The sequence below is a fragment of the Enoplosus armatus genome, chromosome 21 (assembly GCF_043641665.1).
Source record: "Enoplosus armatus isolate fEnoArm2 chromosome 21, fEnoArm2.hap1, whole genome shotgun sequence".
NCBI classification, from domain to species: Eukaryota; Metazoa; Chordata; class Actinopteri; order Centrarchiformes; family Enoplosidae; genus Enoplosus; species Enoplosus armatus.
This window is the reverse complement of record NC_092200.1, coordinates 17950020-17974180: the sequence shown is the minus strand read 5'-3', so window position 1 is coordinate 17974180 and position 24161 is coordinate 17950020. Positions and strand designations below refer to the sequence as shown.

Genomic DNA, 24161 nt, shown 5'->3' with positions numbered 1-24161 from the left:
ACGGGTATGACTCCCTTTGAAGTTTTTTTTTCCGTGAGATCAACACTTCTAATGAGCCACATCCTGTCTGAATGCTGCGTGTGTCCTCTCAGAGCCTTTTTCCCCATCCTCACCGTTCGCAATGTGACCACGACTCACGGGCGCCTCCCTCTGAACATGACCGCTCTGACTGCCGTGCGAGACTGGAATAAATTGTGTTTACACAATTCTTCGACAGCTAAATAGAAGGAGAAACAAAGAGGAGTGAATAATGGAACAGTGGAAGCTGTTAAAATGAAACCGCTCGCCCCTTGTTTCTTAGTGCGAGTCACTGGACATCGTCGCATTCACAAGTCCCCGAGGTAAAATGACAATTTCAACAATGCTGTAACAATGCTGTGTTAGTTTGAGGTCTAGACCAGGGGGATCCTGCTCAGGAGTCTGGACACAAACAGTACGGGCGCAGGAGTTCACAATTATCTGCTGGAACCAGACTGCGGAGTGCTTTGGGCTAAATCGAGGGTTACGCAATCTCTCCCTCTAAAAGCATGAATAACTTTATCCAAGACCTACTTTTTTTTTTTTTTTTAAATCAGTAAGAATTACAGCAACACTGGATATATAACTCCTACATTTTTGACACATGGCTAGAAATAAGGTGCCAGGTTATCATTAAAATCTGATTCGTTTAATGACCTGAACAAGACTTTTATTTCAGATTTGTCTGTATTGAGTTGGAGGAAGTTATTAGACATCAAATGACAGAATATGACACACTGTTGTGGATTGAACCACTCAAAATGAGCTAATCATGAATCATTCATAATGTACTATCATATGCACACTTGTACTTTTACTACGACTTTGAAGGCAGGACCTTTGCCACTGTGTGACTTCTACTTTGACGTAAGGATTGTAAATGATTCGAGTCCTCCTTTCACAACTGAATGTTAACATAATGACTTTGTTGCAAGGATGCAGGCAGTTCAGGTAAGGTGGAATACATGATTTGGTCATCTGTGAATTTTTGGATGGATCGATAACGTTATTATTATTATTATCATTACGTCATGCTACCTATCGGCTGCTACAACACTGGTCTGCAGTAACACCGGCCTACAACAACGTAGCTACAGCCAGATATCTGACCACGCCAACAGACCGTAGCATAAAAGTTTAAAGAAGTTTCTGAGCGTTGTATGTATCTGAGACAGCTTTACTATACTAGCAGTATATCACGACAGTATTCGCCACCTAAAAGCTAAAAGCATAGTGGTTTTACTGATCTGATCTGGAAGCGGAGGTGAACAGGATAGGAAGAGGGACAGAACATGAACGCAGCGTGAGAGCCACATGCATTGCATATGTCGCCGTTCCTCCTGACGGTGCCTCCCATCCCTGACACCGCTCTCTGTATATTCGCATGACCATGAAAGGAGGTAGCAGCACAGTGATGGAGGGAGGAGGAGGAGGAGGAGGAGGAGGAGCCTTCCCACACTGAGGAGCACAGTCCACGGCTTGTATCAGAGGCTTCGTGCACTTCAGCTCGTGCTGTTGACTCAGCACAGAGCACAAAGTCCTGCAAATCTCAAAGCCACATGACGCATTGAAGAGGCCCTTACTGCTGTACCATACTCATAGTATTTATGAGGGGCATGATGTGGGTCATGGCCAATGTCAGGCTCATAATAACAGAATGATAAAAAAGTTGCAAAATGACAGTGCCATAACACTCTCTTGCTTAAAATCTTTCTTTCTTTTCATCCCCCACATCCAGTGCCTTCTGGGAAGCCCGTCTAAAGCACTGATTAAAGCAGCTTCGCTGGTTCCCAGCTCTCCTGTCAGCTGCTGCCAGCTGGGTAATCCAGGTCTTTAGTCTTTTAGTGTTGCTTGGTGCCAGTCACCACGTTTCTAAAGCATGCAGCAGTGTTGTCAGCAGGCCAGACTAAATACAGAGAATGTAGAGCTGCTTCATGTTTCCTTCCACCTGATGAAAACAGTATCTGCTCTGCAACTGCAGGAGCTGATAAGGTGCAACGACATTAATATGAGTCAAGACATAAACAAGACCATTTTGAAGCATTGCTGCATGTAAGAGAGAATTTCTTATACCCTATGTAGCACACTCGATGTATTGTGAAAAGACAGGACAAAAAAAAGGACAAAAACTGAACCACTTAAGTCAAGTCCAAGACCGGGCATAGTTTGAATCTACAAGTACATCAAGAAAAAGGTCTCCCAAGACTGGTTTTCCAAGGGACCGGTTGTGGTCTTTCAGCGTTGTCTTGTATTTGCACGAACTCAGCGAAACATAACGCGACATGTATCCATTCTCCCCAGTTCCACTTTTTGTCTTCCGCTGGTCTCTGCCTGGAACTAAATTTGATGATTGGACAGACCATCACATCACAACAAAGAGGATGATAACAAACGCAACAACAGAAAAAACACAGTTTTACTGCTGCCAACCGATGCTTTAGAAAGAACAGTGCTTGTTCGACAATCAACATGCCCAGGCCCCTTATTTGCATTTGTGGAGAGGGGGCCATTAAGAGGGAGATGGAGTCAGTGGAGGGAGACAAAAGTACAGCCAGACAGTGCAGGACAAATTTAAAAGCAGCCGACTTCACTCAGACCGAACAAAACAACACAAAAAAATGGAATAAATTACATTGTTTGGCCCGCTGTTGCCTTTATTTGATGGATATCCCAAATGTCCCGGCTTGTAAAAACAGTAGAAAGGCAAAGAAGAAGCTTGTACCAAGGATTTTAAATGTGCCCTATGACGGTTCTGAAGAACAGGCAGGGGTCTTGTGGTCCTATTAAAATATAACATCTTTCCACAAGTTTGTACGTGAGGTGGCGCATCCAAATGGAGGAAACTTGGCAAAAGAGGGTTCCTTGGGAAAGACACACCATGGACTGTGGCCTCTGGTTGAGCTTGAGGAGACGACAGTTATGTGTATTCCCTGGAGAGCTACTTTGACTTGGCTTTCTCTAACTGTTTTGTTTACTTCCTGTCAGGGCAGGGGTGGGCTGGGAAGACCTAGGCCAAAATAAGAGAAACCTAACGGGACTCACCACCCTAAAGCCAGGTCAAGACCATCATAAAGCCAAGTCAAGACACAGACAAGGCAGAGACAGTTCTGAGAGAAAACCATCTCAACACGAGGCATGAGACTTGAGACCGAGACTGGACTTGAGCAAAGCTCTGGGTCAGGGCCCTGACTGAGTATTTTCAGTTAAGCACTTAGATGTGAGGATTGAGATTAAAGCATGAGAACGGCTATGATCTAAATGCCTGGACCATTTTTGCATCTGGTTCTTCTCCAAACAGTCACAAAACTATTCAAATGACCCCTAAACAACCCAGATAAGGTCTGGACTCTAGCTCTCAACTTGTATTGTTTCACAGCTCATTTAGTAATCAAACATCTGGAACAACAGACCTTGCAATGACAACTATGCCAGATTACAGGAAATGCTATGAGGAGCTCCATCAAGGAAGGGGGTGGGGTGCTGTGAAGCTCATAGTATCCTGCTGACATGCTGCTGAGACTGTTTGCAAATATTTAAGAAAGTTTAGTGACTCTGGCCAGGGGCAGTCTGAGGGTAAGAGGCACTGAATGCTAATAAACATCAAGAATGAAAGCATTCTGTACTGCACCTCAACAGCGTTGTTGCCAGGCCGATGTTTGGATGTTTGGACGTTTGGATGTCTGGATGAAACCTTCCCACGGGACGGGGGTGGAAAATGATACTCCTCAATTAAAAGTGCCATTAGGTGAAAGCTAAAAGCAAAAGTGTGTAAAACATTATAATATAGCATAGACCCGAGTCAAAATAAAGCGCGTGGATAAAATAAAACCTCATCGCTCGTCTGTTTTCAGTTGGCGATTCATGATTGTCCATGTTTGTGACCAAGTGGGAACCAATCCGGCTGAACGTCGAAGCCAGTGCGCGGCGGCCAGAAGCTGCACTTCCCCTGTTCCAAGAAAACTGTAGTTGAAGTGAATGGGAAAACAACGTTTTCAAATACAGAGTCAAGTACAGTAAAATGTTGGTCCTCAATAGAAAGTGTCACTTTTTTTAATTATTGCGTGCTCAGAAACCCTTAAGGAAACTTCATAAAGAATTTCCCGTACCAAGTTCATGTTAACTGTCACAGAGGAGCAAGGTGCGTCATTTTGTTAAGGAGCTCTTTGTTCCCTTCCCATCTCCACCAACACGGGGTTGGACAGAGGAACTTTGTAGACGGGGGACACCCTCTGCAGTGAGGTCTGATATACAAACGTTACAGTTCAATTCAAGAAATGGTCTCCCCAACACATTAAGGGGCAGTGGGTTGAAGATTTGGGGAAACACATATACTACACTTAAGAAGAAGCAGACTATCAAACATGTTCCCAGGCTCCTGCTGTCAGAGTGGCTTCATCCTGATGTGTTCTGGAACTGCCCAAATCGTGTGCCATTCTGGTCGGCCATCTTTGAAAGAGGAATCGCATTATTTGGAGTGGCTCATGGACTCACGGGTGCACAGTGTGATGCCTGTAAATGGGTGGAAAGTGATGTTGGAAAAGTTCAATAAAAATATTCCAAAAAAACAAACTGGCATGGGATGTGGACGGCCCAGGACTGGAGGGCTCTGCATGAGATATGTAATCCCCCCCCAGCGTGTTCTGGGTCTCCTACCAGTTGGACCAGTACACCTGTAGCTAGCCTAGACGAGTATGTCTCGTGAATATGTATTGTTCTGTATTGCATTCCTGGAATTACTTTATTTCGCGGAATTACTCAAAACAAAGCCTTTTTGAAGCATGTTGCAGCATTTCTGTGACATATACTGTAAGGTAGCACAGTCCATGCACTGAGGAAGGACCCCTCTTTTTGTTGTAATGAAATCTTGGTTTATACTAAATCGATATAAAATGATGAATAAATAAAATCTACTTCAAAAACAGTAATTGTGATGTCACGGTCCCCGCCGTGCCTCGCCCTCACCCCTTGTGTTCCAACTTGTTTAACCCGTCCCTGTGTGTCTTGTGAGTCCCTTGTTTGTCAGCTCAACAAAACCTAACGAACGATATATGCTGCAGGTCTTCGTGCAATGAGTGACGAAATGTTACTGTTGGGAGACAAACGTTAATCAGTGTTGTGGTGCAAGAGTTGACCCTGAGATGTGTGGGAAGTGTGTTGGCTGCATCTGTGTATTTTGGATGTTACATTAACCGTTGTGCCGAGCTGCATGTGCATAAAAAAGTACTTTCAGAGCAGTTTTGGAATTCAGCATAGAGAAATGTGTCTTATCAATTGTAAAAAAAAATTAAAAAAAAATGTAATAGCGAGGGCGGTGTTTTCCGTGTTTCAGAGGGACTCTGAGCCTCAGAGGAGCCAGAGATAACAAACATAACTTTATTTAAACTTGAGCAGCATTTTTGTAACCCCAGATGATTAGGCTGAGGCAGATATAGTGGGAGTTCTTGGTCTGAATGATTGATTTCATGAACACAGAATGATTTAAAGAGGAAAAAGTTTTCTTTTGCTGCATCAATTTCGAGCTTTTCTTTAACTTTAACACTTTGACAGGTTTTATGTTCTTAGTGCGGAAGCAAATATGAAAGAATATGACCTGTCCGGGTCGTGTACTAGCTGAGCTGGGGCATGGCTAGCGATGAGGGAGGGGAGATGATGAGGCAATCGTCGGAATCTTGCAGTTGTTGGACAGGATCCGGCAGAGGGCTTCTGAGAGGGCGTTCGAAGGGTTCAGGGCAAAGGTGAAAAATAACATGCACCTCGCCAGCGGACGCCGAAGAATTGCCAGCGTTGACCCTTTCCCCCGGCGACTTCGATGAGGGAGATGTCATGGTTAATGGTCTCTGGCGTACTGACCTCAGAGCCCGCCGCACTGTGCGCTTGTACATCTGTGTGGAAGTATTAGCTGCTGTTAGGCGCTATTTGAATGCCCTACTCCTGCTGTAGCTTCAGCCATTACGCCGCTTTGAGCAGTAACGTGGAGGCTTTGCTGGTAACAGAATAACAGAGCGCCGGCAGACCTGGGACCAGCTGACCACCCGACCCTCTTGAATGCGTGAAATAAGAAATAATAAAAGACGCACGACGAATGTAACGACGTTTCTCTAAAAACCTACTCAAGTGAGAGTAAAAAGTACGTCCTCACTGAACTGCTGAAGACGGCCTGCGGCTTCGGAGTTAAAATGGATGTGATATCGGTAGAAACCATTGCCTCCCATATTGGGGGACCACCCTCCATCCTCTTAGTTTTACACACACCGTGCAGCGTCGGCTCTGATTTAATAACTGAAATAAAGATTGATCAGTCAATCAAACAAAAAAAAGTGGAGGGAGAAATGTAAACGAAAACCCCCGCAGGCAGTTTATTCAGTGTCTTGTTCTTCTCTTATTCAGACCTTCAGACCCTCATGATAAGCACTATAAGTGGACACAAGGTTTTTGTTTTTTTTCTAGTTGAATATAAGGATTTCAGTGGAAATGCTGTTCTTTCAATTAACAGGAAGTCAAAAAGCTTACAGTCTGCCACTGTACGTCACTGTCTGGGCATGTTAGGGAACCACAAGATCCCTGAAACGCTCTTTGTGCCAACCTCGCGTACATATGAAACATTTTCCATCTGGAGCTCCAGTGCGTGGTTTTAAGTACTTTTACAGATACATGGAATGGTGCAGTTCTGGTGGCCTGTAAACAATAGGAGCTTACAACACACTTAGAAGCGGTTCAAGTAGGAGTCAAGTTTATTTGTGCAGCTGATATACACATGCCTCTGCGGGCTTCATGGGCCAATCAGCAACTGATCCTGATTCCAAGACAAAGGGGGAAAAACAGGAATACGGATGAAACTTCTGGGGAAGCTGATACAGATGATGAGTCACTCACGTGCAAGTATTGGAAAATCTATCGATCAAGCCGAGGTTTGTTTCCGAATCAATAGCAGGTATATATTTAGCTGCCGGTGGCCTCAGTTATGTGTCAATTTCCACGCACCAACCGCATTCTTAGTCACATCCGCTGTGTCTATGAGTTCACAGCGGGGCCGCGCTGAACTGGTTTCGCAGGCACTCGCAATGTTCCCGACGTGTACGTTCAATAAAGATAACGGATCCAAAGCGACAGTAAAGCAAATATGACGCGCCCACTGTAAAGGCTCGCAGGTGCTATCTCTGGCTGCATCTGTGCCCTCACAGCCAGCCAGCCACAACAGGGCGGACGCGTCTGCATTGACTCCCAGACTTTGATCGTGGCCTCACATGCGTTGTTTTTCCGTCCCTTCAAAGTAAAAGTGCTCACCCTTGACCTGCACACCAAGATTCTGTGCCAGGTCAAAGTTCAAATGTAACACAGATTTGGGAGGACAGACAATAGCGTAACTGATCATCAGTGATTCACGTTCTGTGGGTCGCAGCCAGTTCCCATCAGCATGTTGTGCATGCTTTGGCAGATGATAAACACTTTGCTACTGGGATACTCCCCACCCTGATGACTGTGCTGGCCTCAAACGAGGAGGCGGACTAAGCGTTAGGCAAAGGTAGACTATTGCTTTAGGCCCCATGACCCAAAGAAGGGCCCAAACACACATACATCCAAGAATAAATGTTTATATATATATATAAAGAAAATATGGCGTAGCGCCGAGCGACGGGAAAATGTAAACAGACTACAGCGTGCAGAGATGGGCTGCGATGGTGTAGCATCGATATATCTGTGAACAAGTTTTTGATCAACTTGTTGATCCAGGATTGACTCTGACAAAAAGTCCAGAATAATCCACACATACTTTCCCAAAGTGTAAACGAACCTACTTTAGAGAAACAAACGGAGCCTACTCCTTCGATGATGCTCTGAAAAAGTTGTGCTGCAATCCGCCAGCTCCACACTGGACCCGTGTCTGCACAAAGACTATTTAGACTTTGCAAATTGTTTTGTCTATGAACCTTGAGTTGTTGAGCCAAATTTTGCGCCCCCCAGAAACACTCAAGAGGTGCTGGGGGCTCAGAAGCTTCTCCCTGCCCCTCTGTAGGCTTCCAGGAAGTTGGCCAATGAGAGGGAAGTGGGCTATTAGGGAGGCGGGCCTTAAAGAGACAGGAGCTAAAACGGCTTGTTTCAGACGGGGGGGGGGGGGGGGACTGAGGGGCTGCAGAAAGGGCCAGGAGAAGATACGTAAGGACTTTTTTCAACTGTGAATCATGCAACGCTGCTCTAGTGGAGTCCCAGAATAGAAATATAGAGCTGGAGATTAGCACAATATGGGGCCTTTAAATGTTCTTGTTAAGCCAGTCTGTTAGTGTTCAAGTAAACTTTATTGCACTTTACCAGCTAGAATTATTTACAATTATTTATGTTTTGTTTCTTTCTTTTATGGCCAAAAGCAGAAACAAAAAGCTTCTTCCTTGTCCTCCTCCTCCTCCTCATCGCTGACGTCTTCAACACCGTAGGAGGGAAAGAAGACGTAAAAGAGGAAGAGCAACAGGAAAAGGCAAAAACGAATTAATTAATTTGTTTTGGTATATGCAGAAAAAAAAATAATATTCCAGCCTGCACACTTAATTAAAGAGCTGTTTACAGAGCCCAGTTTGGGTCATGATGATACGCTTCACCCTTGTTTTCTCTTCCAAATAAGTGTGTCCGGCCTGTTCCAACCTATCTGATCATCTAGTGATGTCACCACGTTCCCACATCTCCCAGACTAACTTGGCGAGAACAACAAACTATTGAAATAACTAATAAACTGGGATTTTCCTTAAACATATTTGAGCGTTGTAGTTTTTTTTCCCTTTCCCTTTTGACATGCTTTTTGCTTATGTTAGTATTTGCTGCTTTACCGGTCGAGGGATCCTCCGCGCTTCTTTAATGTTAATATGCCCTAGCTTGTTTCGTTACATCCTCCCTTACTGTTATTCTATCATCCTCCAGGTTTGGTACACCGTGTCCTCCCCTCCTTGGAAAAAGCTCATTCTGAATTCCCATACGTGCGTCACCGCCATGCCATGACCCCTTTCACAGGAACCATGATCTGCGGGTGCCCCTGCACCGCACACTCACGCTAACAAACCTATCTCTCCATCTGATCCCGTTGCAGTTTTTATTTGGAAATGAGGTGCAGGCGGTCATGTTCCGACAGGTGAGTGGCCCACCTCTGCTCTCCCAACAGCCCTGCATACCAGCACACCAAACAACCCTTCTCCACATTCCTGAGCGTGCCGAGGCGTCGCGCTCCCACCCAGTCTGTGACGGTGGAAATTCACTGCTCCACGCAGTTCAGTCTGGTGCCGCAGTATTTTCGCACTGCACCGTGTGTTTTTAACAGAGTCGTGACTACGAGGGGGCCGTCGTACAAAAGGTAACTCAGTGCACCTGAGCTATTGTCTTCTTAAGTACTGTATGTTCCCAACACTCAAGCGGCACTGACTAACAGAGCAAACGCTGTGCCGGCCTTTGACCTCAGCACGCAGCATACTGCACATACATCATGTAGTCACGACTCCTCCAGTCATTTGCTAATCGCATCTCACGAGCACAATGGCTGGCTAATGGAATTGCCAGGAGAGTGGGACAGGATGGTGTCTCAAGTGTGATTTTTACTACAACGTGTTATTGCAGGAAAGGGCTGTCTGGGCTCAGCTCACTACTGGTACTTGATTAATACCACTCTGCCGACTAGCACCGAGTGTGCAGCACACATGCTGAATGGTAGCGTTAGTGCCAGACGTAGTGGAAGTCGAAATAGCACCGGCAGTAGCTGTCCAGTGTCGAAAGTGGAAATTATGCAAGACCTAACAGGAAAGGGACGTTTGACTGACACACCAATGCAATAACATCCCGAGCTGTTTTGGTAACTATTAATAACACACACACACACACACACATTTGATGTAGTGAGAAGAAGAAGAGAGACTGAAGCCCTTTAATTCATTCTTGGCTTTTTATATGCGTTCACCGTAACTTTTAGTTTTAGATCACAATAGAAAACCACTTCAGCTTCATCCATGGTCTTGGAAACAGTAGTTTGACAAAAAAAAATCTTAACTAAGAGGTTGGTTTACTAGTTTAAGTAATAACTTGCTCTGGAGGAAGCGAGTCAGTGTCAAACTACTTGAACGTGCTCCTGACGACTATGAATAGCACAAAACTCATACCAGAGTGAAAAAAAAAAAACGTCCATTTATTCATTGCTTTTCGAACCAACCCGTTTTGAGTTTTCCAAAATTTGACTCTTTGCCGGCTCTCCAAAAACCTCTCCCAAAAAACAGCACTGTGATTTAAAAAAAAAAACCCAACAACAACAAAAGAAAATGGCTGCATTTGTGCGGGTGTGGTGATAACAGACGCGCAGGCGATAGATAGAATACAATGCAGCCCAGTTTGAGTGATACAGCCATGGATTTGAAGCCACAAGGGGACGAAACACTGCAGAGTACGAAGTTGTAATTACTAAAACTACTTGGTTAGGATTAGGCAGAGATCGCGGGTTATGGTTTAAAGCAAGCAACCGCTATCAGTTGTCGGTGGGAGACTCGCACTTTGCACAGCCAGCCCTCCACTCTCATCTAACATCCCTCGCTGCCTTTGCTAAGACATTTAAGATGATTGAACATGATTTTTTCTCTAGGTCAAAAAATTAAAACAACCAATGTATTTAATTGCTATTAGTTATGACTCATAATTTAGCTGATTCAGAGGCTAGAGGTCTCAGTGGACTCCAAGACCATTTAAAGACACATTTTCCTTTGAGTCGCCGTCTCTCATTACGCACCGACGCGACGTGATTGCATTGTCTCTGAGTTTGAGCTGAATATCAGCGTTACTGAGCGTGCGACCCCCCAGGTTCTGGCCCCTCAGGGTGGATCCGCTTCTTCTTGGTTAGCGTTTAGGTGCTTGGGGGAAGCCTGGCCTGTAGGCACGGCAAAAAGCCCAGTCGGCCCCATTAGGTGCAGATCCCCGGGGGGGGTGTCAGCGTGGAAGAGCCCCCTCCCAGCTTCTGAAAAACATGAAGTTGCCCCCCCCCACCAATCATTTCGAAATGATATAGAAGCCGACACCGCTTTACAAATGATTCACACAAAAACACTTTCTGAAGGTTTCGTTTATGTCCTGCTCAGTGGTCTGAGCCGTTGCATGTACTAAACTAAGTTCGGGAAATGAACCTTTAACTTCACCCGGATACCTTTTGCATGATATTGGACTATGTTTCCAGATTGCGTCTTCAGCGTCTTAAACCCTGGTCCTGTGGCTTGTAAGTTCTTTCGTTCAAACAAACACTCTGAATGTTTTGTTACTTCCATCAACAGAATAAAAAATTGTAAAATACCCCTATGACTATTTCCAAAGAATGAATCCTTTGATATACGCTGATGATATTATTGATATTCCCTCCAGAAAATACTCTTGAGAAAATTCCCAACTTGTAATGAGGTCTGGGCCCTTGGCCAGCCCAACATCCCAGTGACTTGAAGAAGCCCTCACCCTGACTCCGCTCTCTCTCTCTTAATAATAATACACTTGATCCAATTTTGTCAGTTTTCTGGCACTGTCAGAGAGGTGTTCATTCAACTCTATGTTCATTATTGAGGTTGCGGTTACAGTAGTGGTGGTGTTGTGTAATTCTGCATTAAATAATTGACACCAGAAAACTACCGAATGAGCTGACAAGATATCAAACGTCAGAGGCTGGCTGGAAACAGGGCTGAACTACCTCAGAATTGGCTGAATTCACTCAAGCGTGGGAGATGTCTGACTGTACACGACTTTCTCTTGTTGGTGACCCCTCCGCTCTTCAACTACAGCCGGCGGCGGTTTTTCATTCAGGCATTATCTCTACCCAGGGAATCTGACACATCAGCACTTCCAGCGTCACAGGAACAAGGCCGGATTTAGTTGCTAGCGTTGCTGTCTGTAGCCACTCCCTGTGGGTCAGAAGCTGGACCAGAGTCCTGCTGGATGATAGATGTGTTTTATTGGTCAAAGACAAGTTCCAGTCTTTGTAACTGCACAGTAGGACACATGGTGGCTTTGGTTGCACTATTTACTGTGAATGTCCGAATCTCAAAAAGACATGAAGAAGTATACAGAGTATAAACTACGTTATCTCTCCTGAAGCACTGTCTCCCTTATATTACAGAGAGAGAGAGAGCATCTGATGGAAGTGGTCCACAAATCCTGCACACCACCCCATCTCACCAGGACAAGAAAGGGAGCTATGTGAGAATGAATGCTGTTCATGGACTACAGTTCAGCGTTCTTCCACCCTCATCCTGCTGTACTTCCTGTACACACACGACTATGTAGCCACTTTCAACTCCGACACCATCACCACGTTTGCTGACGACACAGCTGTGGTGGGCCTGATCACAGACGAACAATGAAAAGGTCTAACTGAAAGAAGTAGAGGACCTGACCCGCTGGTGTCTAGACTAGACTAGACAAGACTAAGGAGCTGAGAGAGGACGTCCGGAAGAAGCAGGGAAGGAACTACGCCACCCTTAATATCAATGGGTGTCCTTGGTGTCCACGTCACAGAGGAGCCTGACCTGGGCTCTGCATACTGACCCAGTGGTGAGAAAGGCAAGGCAGTGACTCTTTTACCTCAGACGCTTGAGGAAAATTCCGGGTATCCCCTCAAATACTGAGGAATTTCTAATCCTGCACCACCGAGATCGTCCTGACAGGGAACATCATGAGGTGCCTGGGACAGAAAACAGCACCGAACGGGACCACAAGTCCTGTTTTTTAATGTTTAATGTCAATGTTTCTTCCTACAATATCTGCACCTGGCGAGAGCGGTGGTTTCAGTTAGCAGTGGAGATGTCTTTGTTAGATGTGTGTTAGTGAAAAGCAGCAGATTACTGAGTCTTTCTTCAGCTCGCTTCATGTTGCCACTATCTACAATCTCCAACAGCATCAGAAATTTAAAAAAACACTAGCGGCCCGAGCTAAAGTCTACTTGCGGCCATAGCCCCGACATATCATAGCATTTTTGGGGAGGTGCAGGTAAACTACCTTGTAGCCTGCAGAGGCTACGAGCCTAGGCTCCACATCTATGCTGTAACCCCTTAATGCACAACTACGCATCTAACCTTCAGGGAAAATCGCGGTTATATCAATTTCACCTGATTTGATTGTTAAGGTACAGTTATAGTTAGGTGACTAAAAACCAAACTAAAGCTAGAAAAAGATTGTTGTCATGGTTAAAACATTTTTTTAAAAAAAGGACATATGACTTCCCGCACTGGTGCTGCATATCTTGCTTGTACTTTGTCCACTTGCATCTGTTGTCCCCCCCCCCCCCAAAATAACCTCAGGACAATCACTAAACCTGTCGAGGAAACCTCTGGAGATGACTACAATACGTTTGCCTGTACTGTAGGAGTGGCTGCTCTGTTTGCGTCCAATCTCTCCTCCATCACAGGAATGTAAACCCTGTGGTTCGCTCCTATCAGTCATCTGAGGTGGCCGATAAGCAGGCTGTAGACTGTAGACACTCTTTGTTGCTGCTGATTGACTTCCAGCGTGCCTCCTTCGGCCTTGCAGCAAAAACAGGCCATCCCAGTCGAAACCGCTGAATGAGCTCACTGCTAACCATTGAACATATATTTAATGCTTTTTTTTTTTTTAAAAACGACATTTTAGGAGAAAATACATTTACCGTGCGGTCAAACAACACCTGATCCCAGCTTCTATCAAACCAGTATGTTTCTTCCAGACAGGAACTATCGGGGTGGAATTTGCAGCACTTGATTTTGGTGCATTGTACCGCACATCGTACTTTGTTTCTTTTTCATTTTGTCACGATACAATTTTGGCAGTCTGCTCAGGCTGTGTGCGAAACGGGTCGACACATCTGAGCTCGGACTTGATGTTGTCCCAGGATTTTGTGGATGGGTGGTTTCCCCCGAATGGACATACCTGTATGCATGGACACAGCGTGGACACTGTTGCTTTGCTAATGTTAGGTATGTGGTCCTCTGGGTGAACTAGGCGTTGCCTTAACATGTTGCCAGGTTTGAAAAAAATACCTGAGTGTTGGGATGTCTTAAAAACCCACAGCCACCTCTTCAGCTTTAACTTTGGCCTTTTCCTCCAACAGTTCCAAAAAAAAGTTAAGTTAGTCGGAGAAGTGTAACGTGGGTTGATTATAGAAAGGGAATGTAATATAATTGTTTCCTACAACGCGCCAAACCTTGGATGACGGCCCTGATTTACACATGTTATACATGTTGGTACTTGCTACATGTATCAAACTCATCCAATTCATTGCTCAACTCGGGCAAACCTGCATGCAGTGCTCAGGGGCTGCACTCTCCGGCCGAGGATGCAGGCTCTCAGTAAATATACGATAAGCAAAACAGGAAGCGCTGGATGTCGCCCAGCCTCACAGGCTTAGTCCTTAAGACGTCCCCCCCCCACCACCACCACCACCACCACCACCCTGAAGAATCAAGCAAGACACTTCCTTTTCCTTAGAACTCTAAACAAACACGAGAAGTGAAGATGGTTCACTGTAAAACTCTGACTCACACTCTAGAACTAGAAAGAGAACAACAAGTCCTCCCAGCTGTGTGACTTACGCTCACACAATGTGTGTCCGAGTTATGGGTCTTGACATTTCGTCAGTGAGTAATAATATTTTATCAGTGCGTACTGACATATCGCTTACTGCAGAAGTATTTACCTTGAGTATTGTTGCCTTCTGTCTGGGACAAATGTGTTTCAGTGTTTCACGGGGACTTTTATTTTGCAGGGAAAGCAGATCCAGTGAAATCTAGTCACAGTGAGGTCTGTGGCTGTGGCTATTTACTGTTTAGCCCGCTACGTTTACCTCGACTTTTATCTGAGCGTCTGAATTGGAAAGCGTGCAGATCCATGTACGTTCATGGTAGCCTACTTTCTGCTCCCACAATGCAGTGCGCTACATTTTTATAGATGCAAAAATGACAGTCGAGCAACTCTACGGCCTGTCCACAGTGACAGTGAGTAAACTACTGAATATCCATTATATGGGGAGTATAGCGAATGAGGGGACAAGGGGGTGGGGGGGGTGGTTTCGGACGCAGGTTGTAAGTATAGCAGCAGGGACTAGAAATGAACCAGAGCCCACTTCGCGCCTGTCGATGACCTACAGCTGAGTTGATTGACGAAGCAAACAGAGGAGTGTTAGCACCCAGACATGCTGCCCGGCTGATCCTCCCCTTACTTCCAGGAAGAGGCCTGGCAGAGCGAGCGAGGCCGAAATCCAGCGGGCGGAGCTGATTGACTCTGCACCGCAGCACGGCCTCGTACAAATACAGGCAGAGAGGCCCGATGAGCTCATGCCATTGTATACTTCTACGTGAAGCAATGGGCCACAGAGCCAAGGGACTGCGGCTTACTGCGGTAGTTGCAGATGGGAACATGAAGATTTTTTTCCCCCCCCCCAGTAGTTTGGTTGAATCTAGTCATCCATCACAGAATCGATTTTTGTTCATTAGAGAAAAACAATGGGAGAAATCAGAGTTCTTATTTGAGTTTTTTTTTGCCCCATCATTCCATTCCAAATGTGAAAGAGGCAGCCGTGATAAATGTTGCGCCGATGAGTCATTCCTGTAATAATAGTGATAATAATAATACTAAAAAAAAAAATCCTCCTCAAATCCCCCCCCAAAAAATGAGCCAAAAGAGGCTCTCGCTGTGCTTCTTACCCCTCGGAAAAGAATTTGGCTGAATTGGCCGCATTTGCATTCAGCCTTTTTCCTGTCAAAGCAGGCTTCCCTGGTATTCAAAGCGGCACAGTGGGCCGTGATACAGCCCGGGGACCCTGGCTGCCAGGGAGGGAAAGGGGGAAAGGGATAATGGTGGCAGGAGGGGGGGGTGGACAAGGTCTGGCACGGTGCCAGATAGGAGATGTTCCCAGAAAAACAAGAGCCACTTAAAAAGGACTGTGCCACATTAAACCCGTTTAATAAACAGACGTGATTTACTGGAACCGCCGTGTGAAAACCAGCACGCGGAGACTTTCGCTGTTGAATTGTTGTTGAAACGTGGCTGCTGTATAACACGGTAAGAACCACAACTTTGACAATAATAATAAAAAAAAACAAAAAACTGCCTGAACAAAGGGCGTTTCGGCCATGCCGGACCCTCGTGTTAACCGGTGGTTACAAACCCAAACAAATCTGCGGCGTTTCTGTGCGTCTGGAGCTCCAGCGTTCCTCTAGACTGAGGGTATAAATAGAAGCCCCCAGGTCACCCACTCGAGAGCCGTGTGATGAGTGGAGGTCCTGACTCACGCACTGAGCTGCGGTTTCTGTCACAGATCTGCCACAGTAGGCACATCCAACCGCGGCTTCTGGTTCCTCCATCGTGCCGTAGTAAAATACAGCTGTGTGGTCAGCATACCACTCGGGAGCGTGTCATCCATCCTTTAAGCTATGACCACACCACCAGCTACTATATACTGGACGAGGCCACAGTGAGCACATCATCGCAGTTTAAGGTGGGGGGGGGGGGGGGTGGGGGGGGGGGGGGGCTGAGGCTTCTTTGCCATTTATAATCCATTATCTCATGGGGCAAATGGACAGCTGATATGTCTGATTTCAAACAAGATTGGCCCTCTGGAGTGAATTCCTTGGGGACCCCACAGGGGCAGGTTTTGCACTATGCACCAAGCCAGTTGGTGTAGAAAGAACTTCAGGAGGGGAGGGGAGGGGGGGGGGGACACCCTCGCTGCTGCACCATCCGGCAGGATGATGAAGCCACAGGTTGAGCTTTTTGTGAAATGTGGTCGGTTCATCATTCAGCAGTTTGAACCATACATAACTTTTTTTTTTTGGGGGGGGATTTTAAGTAGAGTGTGTAAGATTAGCTGTGAGTGTGTAGAGCTCCTAGTTCCTAGCTCTGCTTGGATGCTTGCCGGTGTCACTTTGAGTCATTCGGTTACAAAATGAGGGGAAAAACCTGCTTTGTGGGAGAGGAAAGTGAAACCTTCCATTCTTACTAATCCTGCTAAAAGAAGAACAGACTTACCACACCGCATTTATTATCTAACTGATTGACCATTTCTCTGCCTCTCTTTTTTGTTGTTGTTGATGTTGTTGTTGTTGTTGTTGTTGTTGTGATGGTCCTTTGTCGTCGGGCTGAGTTCCCTAAATGATGGATCACGTTAGAATGTAAACAAGCAGGTCTGGTGCAGTGAAACGTCACGGGTTCTGCGCGGTCCTGGTTCGGGGTTTTTTTTTTTGGAGTGGAAACAGTTGTAATCCAGGAGAGCACCCCGACTGCATCCACTGGGTGACCTCAGCGGGACAGGAACGTTGCGTTGCGGCTGCGTGTGTTAACAGTGTGGTGACGCCACGGCCGGACGCTCCTTATTTGGCCAAGCCTGGCCGCGGCGACAGCGTTATAAAGTGTTCTGTAGTCGGAGCGCAACGGGAGCCTGAGCACATACAGTACGGGGATCACATCACTTCTGGACCCGGGACCGAATAGAGACGAGGCTGATCTGTCGGATCTAACGCACACACACACACACACACGCACGCACACACACACACACACACACACACACAGAGTCTTTTATCTGGACCACATCGCTTGGGAGGAATCTGTACCCGACATGGTGACAATAAGAGTGCCAGGAGCTCTATTTCTTGCCTTCCTCCTCTCCACACACCCTGCCTCAGGTGAGCTCTCGCTTTCATTGCGCATTTTAATTGTTAAAAAGAATTATTTTGAAACTTTAGACGACTCCAAGCACCAGTGGCAGAGTCATGGTGAGAGGAGTGTGTGTGTGTGTGTGTGTGTGTGTGTGTGTGTGTGTGTGAGTAAAAGTGTGTTGATCAGTCCACATTATGGGCAATAGAATACAATAGAACACAGAAGGGAGTGTTATAGGGCACATGTAGGCGCTCCTTTGGGTGACAAGAAGAGAACACGTGGATTTAAAGCAAATCTGAAGTTGTGGGCTGTAAAGGTCACAGTGTAGGTAGGGCAGGGCTTCAACTCACACTCTTGTCTTTTTATATTTAGATATATTTTGTCACAGACACTCTTGTTTGTATGTATCGACTCACTTGTTAGGAGTGTCGGATGGTTCCGTAGAGAATTTGTGGTACGAGCAGGAAGGTCACTGTGCGCTCTCTGCGGGGTCAACTTTCCAGCAGAACTCGGTCATTTATTGAAGAATATATATAAAACGATTCGCTTGTAAAGGTCTTATTCATGCCTACTCCTGCCATTTTAAGTCAAGAGGAGCTGCAGCACTTTAATGCGCAGCCTTCGGTGTTAAACACATTCCCAGAAAGGCCTGGTCTCTGTTTCTGCTCACTGCGGGACGGGAAGTCTGTCATCCGGTCAGATTTTCAACTGTCCTACTTTTCCTAACTGTGACGGGATTCATTACAAACCTGTGGCACCTGAATGTGCACAGACAGACACACACACACACACACACACACACACACACACACACTTTTGCCCACAGGAAGCAATGGCCTGCATCATCAGGCTGTTGTCGGTCTGTGCAGGGACACTTGCTTATTGTCAAAACAAACCCCCCCCCCCCCACAGGTGTTTGTGGTAGTGACCGAACAGTCAGTCAGTCAGTCCATAAAAAACAAAACAAACAAAACACATGACGGAGGAATGTGTTATGAGCGGCTGATAAGAGAAACTCCTTTCACTCAGCGCTTGATTTAGATGATCTCGCCTGACGAAGCGCTTGCGCCTGAGCACTTGGCTGTTTGTTATTTCTTTTTAAAGGACTGTAAAGGACTGCGCTTCAGGTTTTTCCCGCAGAAAAAGTGTCGCTCAGAGTCAGGCAACGACTTAACCTGCGTGACAAAGTGTTCCAGGTCTCCGCCTCACAGACCCCATGTGTACCCTCACTGTATCTGCGAATGTTGACTGACCTTCAGCGCCTCACCTTTCCTTTTTGCAGGCTCCTATCCCCGAGCGCAGAATGTCACTTGGAAATCCAGCAACTTTAAAACCGCCTTGACCTGGGGGCCCGAGGCGACGGCCGATTACTCCTACACGGTGGAGTTCTCTGCGTAAGTACCTGCGTCCCAAACCCGCTCCCCTGTTCATTCCCGGCCTTATTCATTGCAGCTCATTCAGGTTGTTAGAGTTTTTGTGTGTGTGTGTGTGTGTGTGTGTGTGTGTGTGTGCGCCACCCCCTCTGACGTGCTCGCCGAGTAACCTCGAAGGACAGGTGAACGGCAGCAGGGCACGATAAGAGTCCGTTAATGATCCAGAAAAAGCTTTTACTGGAATGTCGATTTTAGGCCGGAGATCTCTAAAGATCCTTTTTTGTTGTTGTTGTTGTTGTTGTTGTTGTTGTTGCCTGATTTCTAAGACGCCGTTCGCTGGCCGTCATAAATAATGTGACTTGTTAACTGCAGGGTTGGCGAGAACAAACAGAGGAACCCTCTCTGCATCCGGTCCTCCAAGACAGTGTGTGATCTGTCCAGCTCTCTGACTGACCTGAACGCTTACTACACCGCTGACGTCCTGTCCGAACCCCCGCTGGGGGCCACCTCTGACCTCATTGAGTTCCCTTACACCAGCTCGCCACGATTCTGCCCCTACAAAGACAGTAGGTGTTTTTGTTTTTTTAAATCAACATAATGTTGACACACACACACACACACTGTCACAGTTTTTTTGAAAAACTTTCTTTATTTACAAAAAGCAGAGAACTAGACATAAGACATAACCATTTAAACACACACATCGATAACCACAAAACATGTCAGTAAAGCGCCTGATATGAACTAAGGACAAATAAATGAAATAAAATGTATCGAATATTCCCAGCAAACACTTCCCCCCTCCCCCCGTGGTGTAGGGGGAACATGGTGCAGTCCATTTGTCCAACTGATGATTAAGTTTACAGTCAGCTAATCTGCGAGATGATTTTCTCCGTTATCGATCAATCGTCCTGATCTGTGTGTAATCAGAAAACCGTTGCCCATCAAATAAAAAAAAAAAAAAAAAAAAGCAAAACAACGCCCATTACAATTTCCTAGAGCACAGGGTGATGTCATCAAATTGTCTTGTTTTGTCCCACCAGCTGTCCCAACATGTCAGTTTATTAGCATGTCCAGACAGGGAACAAGCGTTAAACTACAGACCGTTGCAGAAAAAGGGTTGCCAGTTAGTTTTTCCTGCCGATTTAACGAATTGAAAAAGAATCCATTAATCAACTAATTGCTGCAGCTCTAGTTCAGACGGTCCGGATGCTAAACCGGTTTGTCTCCAACCTGCCTGACTGCAATAATAGGAACCGTGAAAATTTAAGACCAACGTTGTAATTGTCCCTCCTCCGCAGCTGAGATAGGCAGACCTGACTTCAAGCTGGAGGTAAGCGCAGACAAAAAGAAGACCACCCTGTACGTGAGCGACCCACTCACCGCCCTCTTCAAAGATGGCCGCCAGCTGAACATCAGGGACATCTTCTCCGACCAGCTGCAGTATAGAGTCACCTATCGGAAAAATAAGAGCACCGGCAAGGTGAGTGGCAGCAGACGGCGCGACATCGGCCTCCAACGCGCGCCAAAAAAATGACAAAACAAACACACATACCACATGTTTTCCTTCCTGTGCTGTGTGCAGAAAGTGTACAACTCTAAGACCAACGTGATAGAGCTGACAGACCTGGGCCCAGGGGAGAGCTACTGCTTCAACGTCCAGGCCTACATCCCCAGCCGCAGCCTCGACAAGCAGCTGGGGGAGCTGAGCCACACCCAGTGCTCCCACAGCGACCAGTCCTTCTTGGAAGGTGAGTTGTCCTGACTCTTAGACGGGCTGCCGGCAGGAAAAATTGTGGGGCAAGCAAGCGATTCAGTTACACCCTCCCTCAGGGGCACCTGACATTAGGCAGGGTGGAGCTGAAAACCACAGCCAAGCTCAATGTACCTACCCTGGATACATAAAACAGCTGGAGCACACGTCCAGATCTCCTATTAGTCATTTCCTGTCGTGAAGGAGGCAGAGCATGGGTTCAAGTGAGATCTCCATGTCGTGTCTGATTATAAAGCAGGTCTGGGTGCTGTATAAATACTGGGAAAGCATCGAAACGCTCAAGTCCACGGAGAAATGAAACACAGCCCGTATTCAGAAACTGCGCCTTTAAACGAGCCGTGAGGACTTCCGTAAGGTTGTGATGTCACCACCCTCAGCTACGCCCCCACCAAGAGTTATCGGAGCGCTCTGCTCAGGAACTACTCTTCAAGTGTTTGGAGGTTGTTCAGTTTGTCTCAAACGGCTTGTTTCAGACAGAGGGGGAGGGGGGGGGCTGAGGGCTGCAGAAAGGGCCCGGAGAAGATACATAAGGACTTTTTTCACCTGTGAATCATGCAAAGATAGAGCTGGAATGAGCAGAATATGGGACCTTTAACACTTTAACAATATCAATCAAAGCACCTGATTTAGAAGATCAGATTTCCACCTTTGACTGAGACAGAAGGATCAATGAGGAATCCAACAGCACCCTCTTGTGGAAGCAATAGGCAACTATATCTTTGCAGGTGGCACATTCCTGTACGTGCCTCGTAGGTGATTATCATTGATTCAGCAGAAGGAAAAACATAAACACTCACTGATCACGTGCACGTTAAACTCCCTATCACCTCAACCACACACACACACAAAGTCACTCAGTGACTGCTGGAGGTCCAGCCACGCATCTGTTAGAGGATGACGGGAAGTTAAAATGAAGCTATGACTCATGTTAACTTGTTTGGATTTCAAGAAATGCAACTGAACCACCCAGATGCTTGCAGGAACTTGTCCTATTCTGGATACCTTTCTTTTTGCTCCACCCGGGGGCAAAACCTCAACTTTGCACGCAATATATCTCATAACCTGTGTGGCGCATTGTTGATGAGGACATTTAAAAGAAGGAGTCTTTTTGATTTTAAAGGATAGGTTTGGTAAAGTAATTATTTGTTACCATTTATTTAGTCTCCCTCCCACATACGCCGCCCTGCTGCCCCCAAACGCTCTCGAGAGCACCAAATGTGGATTACGCCGCTGAAAATAGTCCCAACCAAATGCACCATTTCAATAAGAAATATAACAAGTGCGCACACGACAAACCCCCCCCCCCCCCCCCGCTGCGATGAACACCATTCTGAAGATGTTTGTGTTGTAGGACGTGATAAATATCGCAGCCTATAGTATAGACAGCGTAGTATAGAATGGGGATTTAGCCTTTTAACGCAAAGTAAAGCTCCTTAATGTAACGTGCTGTATTGTTTTGTCCTCCACAGTGTATTCAGTGGGGGTGATCATTGCTGCCGTCTTCTTCGTCCTGCTGCTGATTGGCCTCGTCATCGCGGTCACAGTGGTCTGCTGCAAGCGCAGGAGGAAAGCTCTGAAAAGAGGAAAAGAAGGATTGCCACTCCAAAATGTATAGAGTGTGTGTGTGTGTTCCAACACACACACACACAAACACACACACACACACACACACATCACTGTGGGAACATGCGGTACATGCTGAACTGGATTGTGGCCTGTGAGGAGAGCAGGGCGGGGGGGTTGCGGGGCAGATCTAGTCCAACATTCCTTTAGTTTCTGTGAAACTGCCTGAATATCTTGGACCTATTTATATTCTTTCTTCGTCCTTTCATGCTGCAGAAAACACTGTTTGAACACTCCTACTGTGCACACTAGCTGTAACGTTCCATTCCTTGTCTTTTGTATATTTGGTGAGTGGTACCTCTGATGACTGTCGATAAACACTACCAACTGGTTTTATATGTAGTGCACTTTCTAACATGAAATAATTGTCATGATGATTTTTGGGAGACTGGTGAAAGCGGAACACCTTATGGGAAATCGAGATCTAGCAGATGTTATTTTTGTATCCGAGGCTTTATTTATTATTGTTTAAATGAAATTAACGTATGTGTATATGATGGTGTTTTATACTTGTGGGGTGAAATAAAAGTAGTCATGCAATTTTACAGAGCACGACCAATTTGTACATTTAAAAAAAAAAAAAATAAAGTAATATGTTGCCATTTCACTGTCACTACTGTTAGATGATGATGCTGGATTAAGAAGTCATTAATGTGGCGGTAAAGTACTTTTTTGTTTCGAATTTTGGTAACCAGCATTACGGCTGGGATGACAACATTATTTACGAATCAACATTTTGCTAAAACAGAAGGAGGCTAAGATGTCTGCTTAAGAACAATTGCCAATATTAATAAACTAGGTTTGTTGTTTTGTTACAGATGCAGTATATGAGAACGTTTATGATGAATTATCTATCTATTATTAGATAAGCATTCTCATGCGTGTAGGGCATCCAGCAAGGCTCCATTGTGGCTCTCAGCCTGGGCCAATATCACTCAACTCGAAGAAAATTGCATTTCCTGCAGAAAATTATTTGGAAAGCAATTGCTGGAAATGCAGGAATGTGAAACGAATTGCCTGAAACATCTTAAAGCTCAAAATGCGTCGACGGCACTGCTGAGAAAAGCTGGAGGTTGAAACGAGAAAAAAAGCTGGTAGTTGGCATGAATTGGCTGGAAAGACTGAGAGAAGAAAATGCTTTGCGTTGATATCAGACAGATGAACTGAGTTGCTAAACACACAGCTGAGAGCCGCAAAGCATTGCCGAAAAGGCAGAAGTGTGAAATGAATTGCCAGAATTGGAAGCTGAACTGTAATATTGTCAATGGCTTTCACTTCTGTTGTCGTAATTGTTGAAAAAAAAAAAAGCACACTATTTTGGTGTATAGTATAAATGGTAGGAAAAAAAATGGTTCCATTTGAATGGTTCCTGTAGCTTAAAATATGCAGAAGTAGTAGTCGACCGAAAAACAAAGAATGAATTCCACAGCAGTGAAGCGCTGCTTAAAATGCAGAAATCTGAAATGATTAACCCCAGCAAGCTCCTGTTGCCACCTGGGGCTTTTATTTTGGAAATCCAGCTCCCCACCAGGCCAAGGGCCAAAAGCTCTGCCTGCTGTATTTGCATGCTGAGCACTAATCAATAAGTTGGCCCATGGAATTACAGCTAGTTGACCACATTTATAGAGGAAGTAGTCCACTCTGATTTATATTTCCTACCTGACAGAATGTGCTGCCCACGATCAGTGGGGAGGTCATTTCAAGTGATAGGCTTAGTTCATCGGACGAGTCTGACAGGATGGGCCGCTGCT

General features: G+C 45.8%; 2 protein-coding genes across 2 annotated transcripts in view; both read left to right on the top strand.

Moving 5' to 3' along the window:
- Nucleotides 1-24161, top strand: part of abcd3a (ATP-binding cassette, sub-family D (ALD), member 3a) — a 201023-nt gene that overhangs the window by 159859 nt on the left and 17003 nt on the right. The gene's annotated exons all lie outside the window — the stretch shown is intronic.
- f3a (coagulation factor IIIa) lies at nt 17409-22955 on the top strand. The gene is made up of 6 exons (XM_070927804.1): nt 17409-17666; nt 18923-19034; nt 19386-19579; nt 20315-20496; nt 20599-20764; nt 22257-22955. The coding sequence occupies exons 1-6, from the start codon at nt 17600-17602 to the stop codon at nt 22400-22402; spliced, it is 867 nt and encodes a 288-aa protein (XP_070783905.1). The 5' UTR covers nt 17409-17599; the 3' UTR covers nt 22403-22955.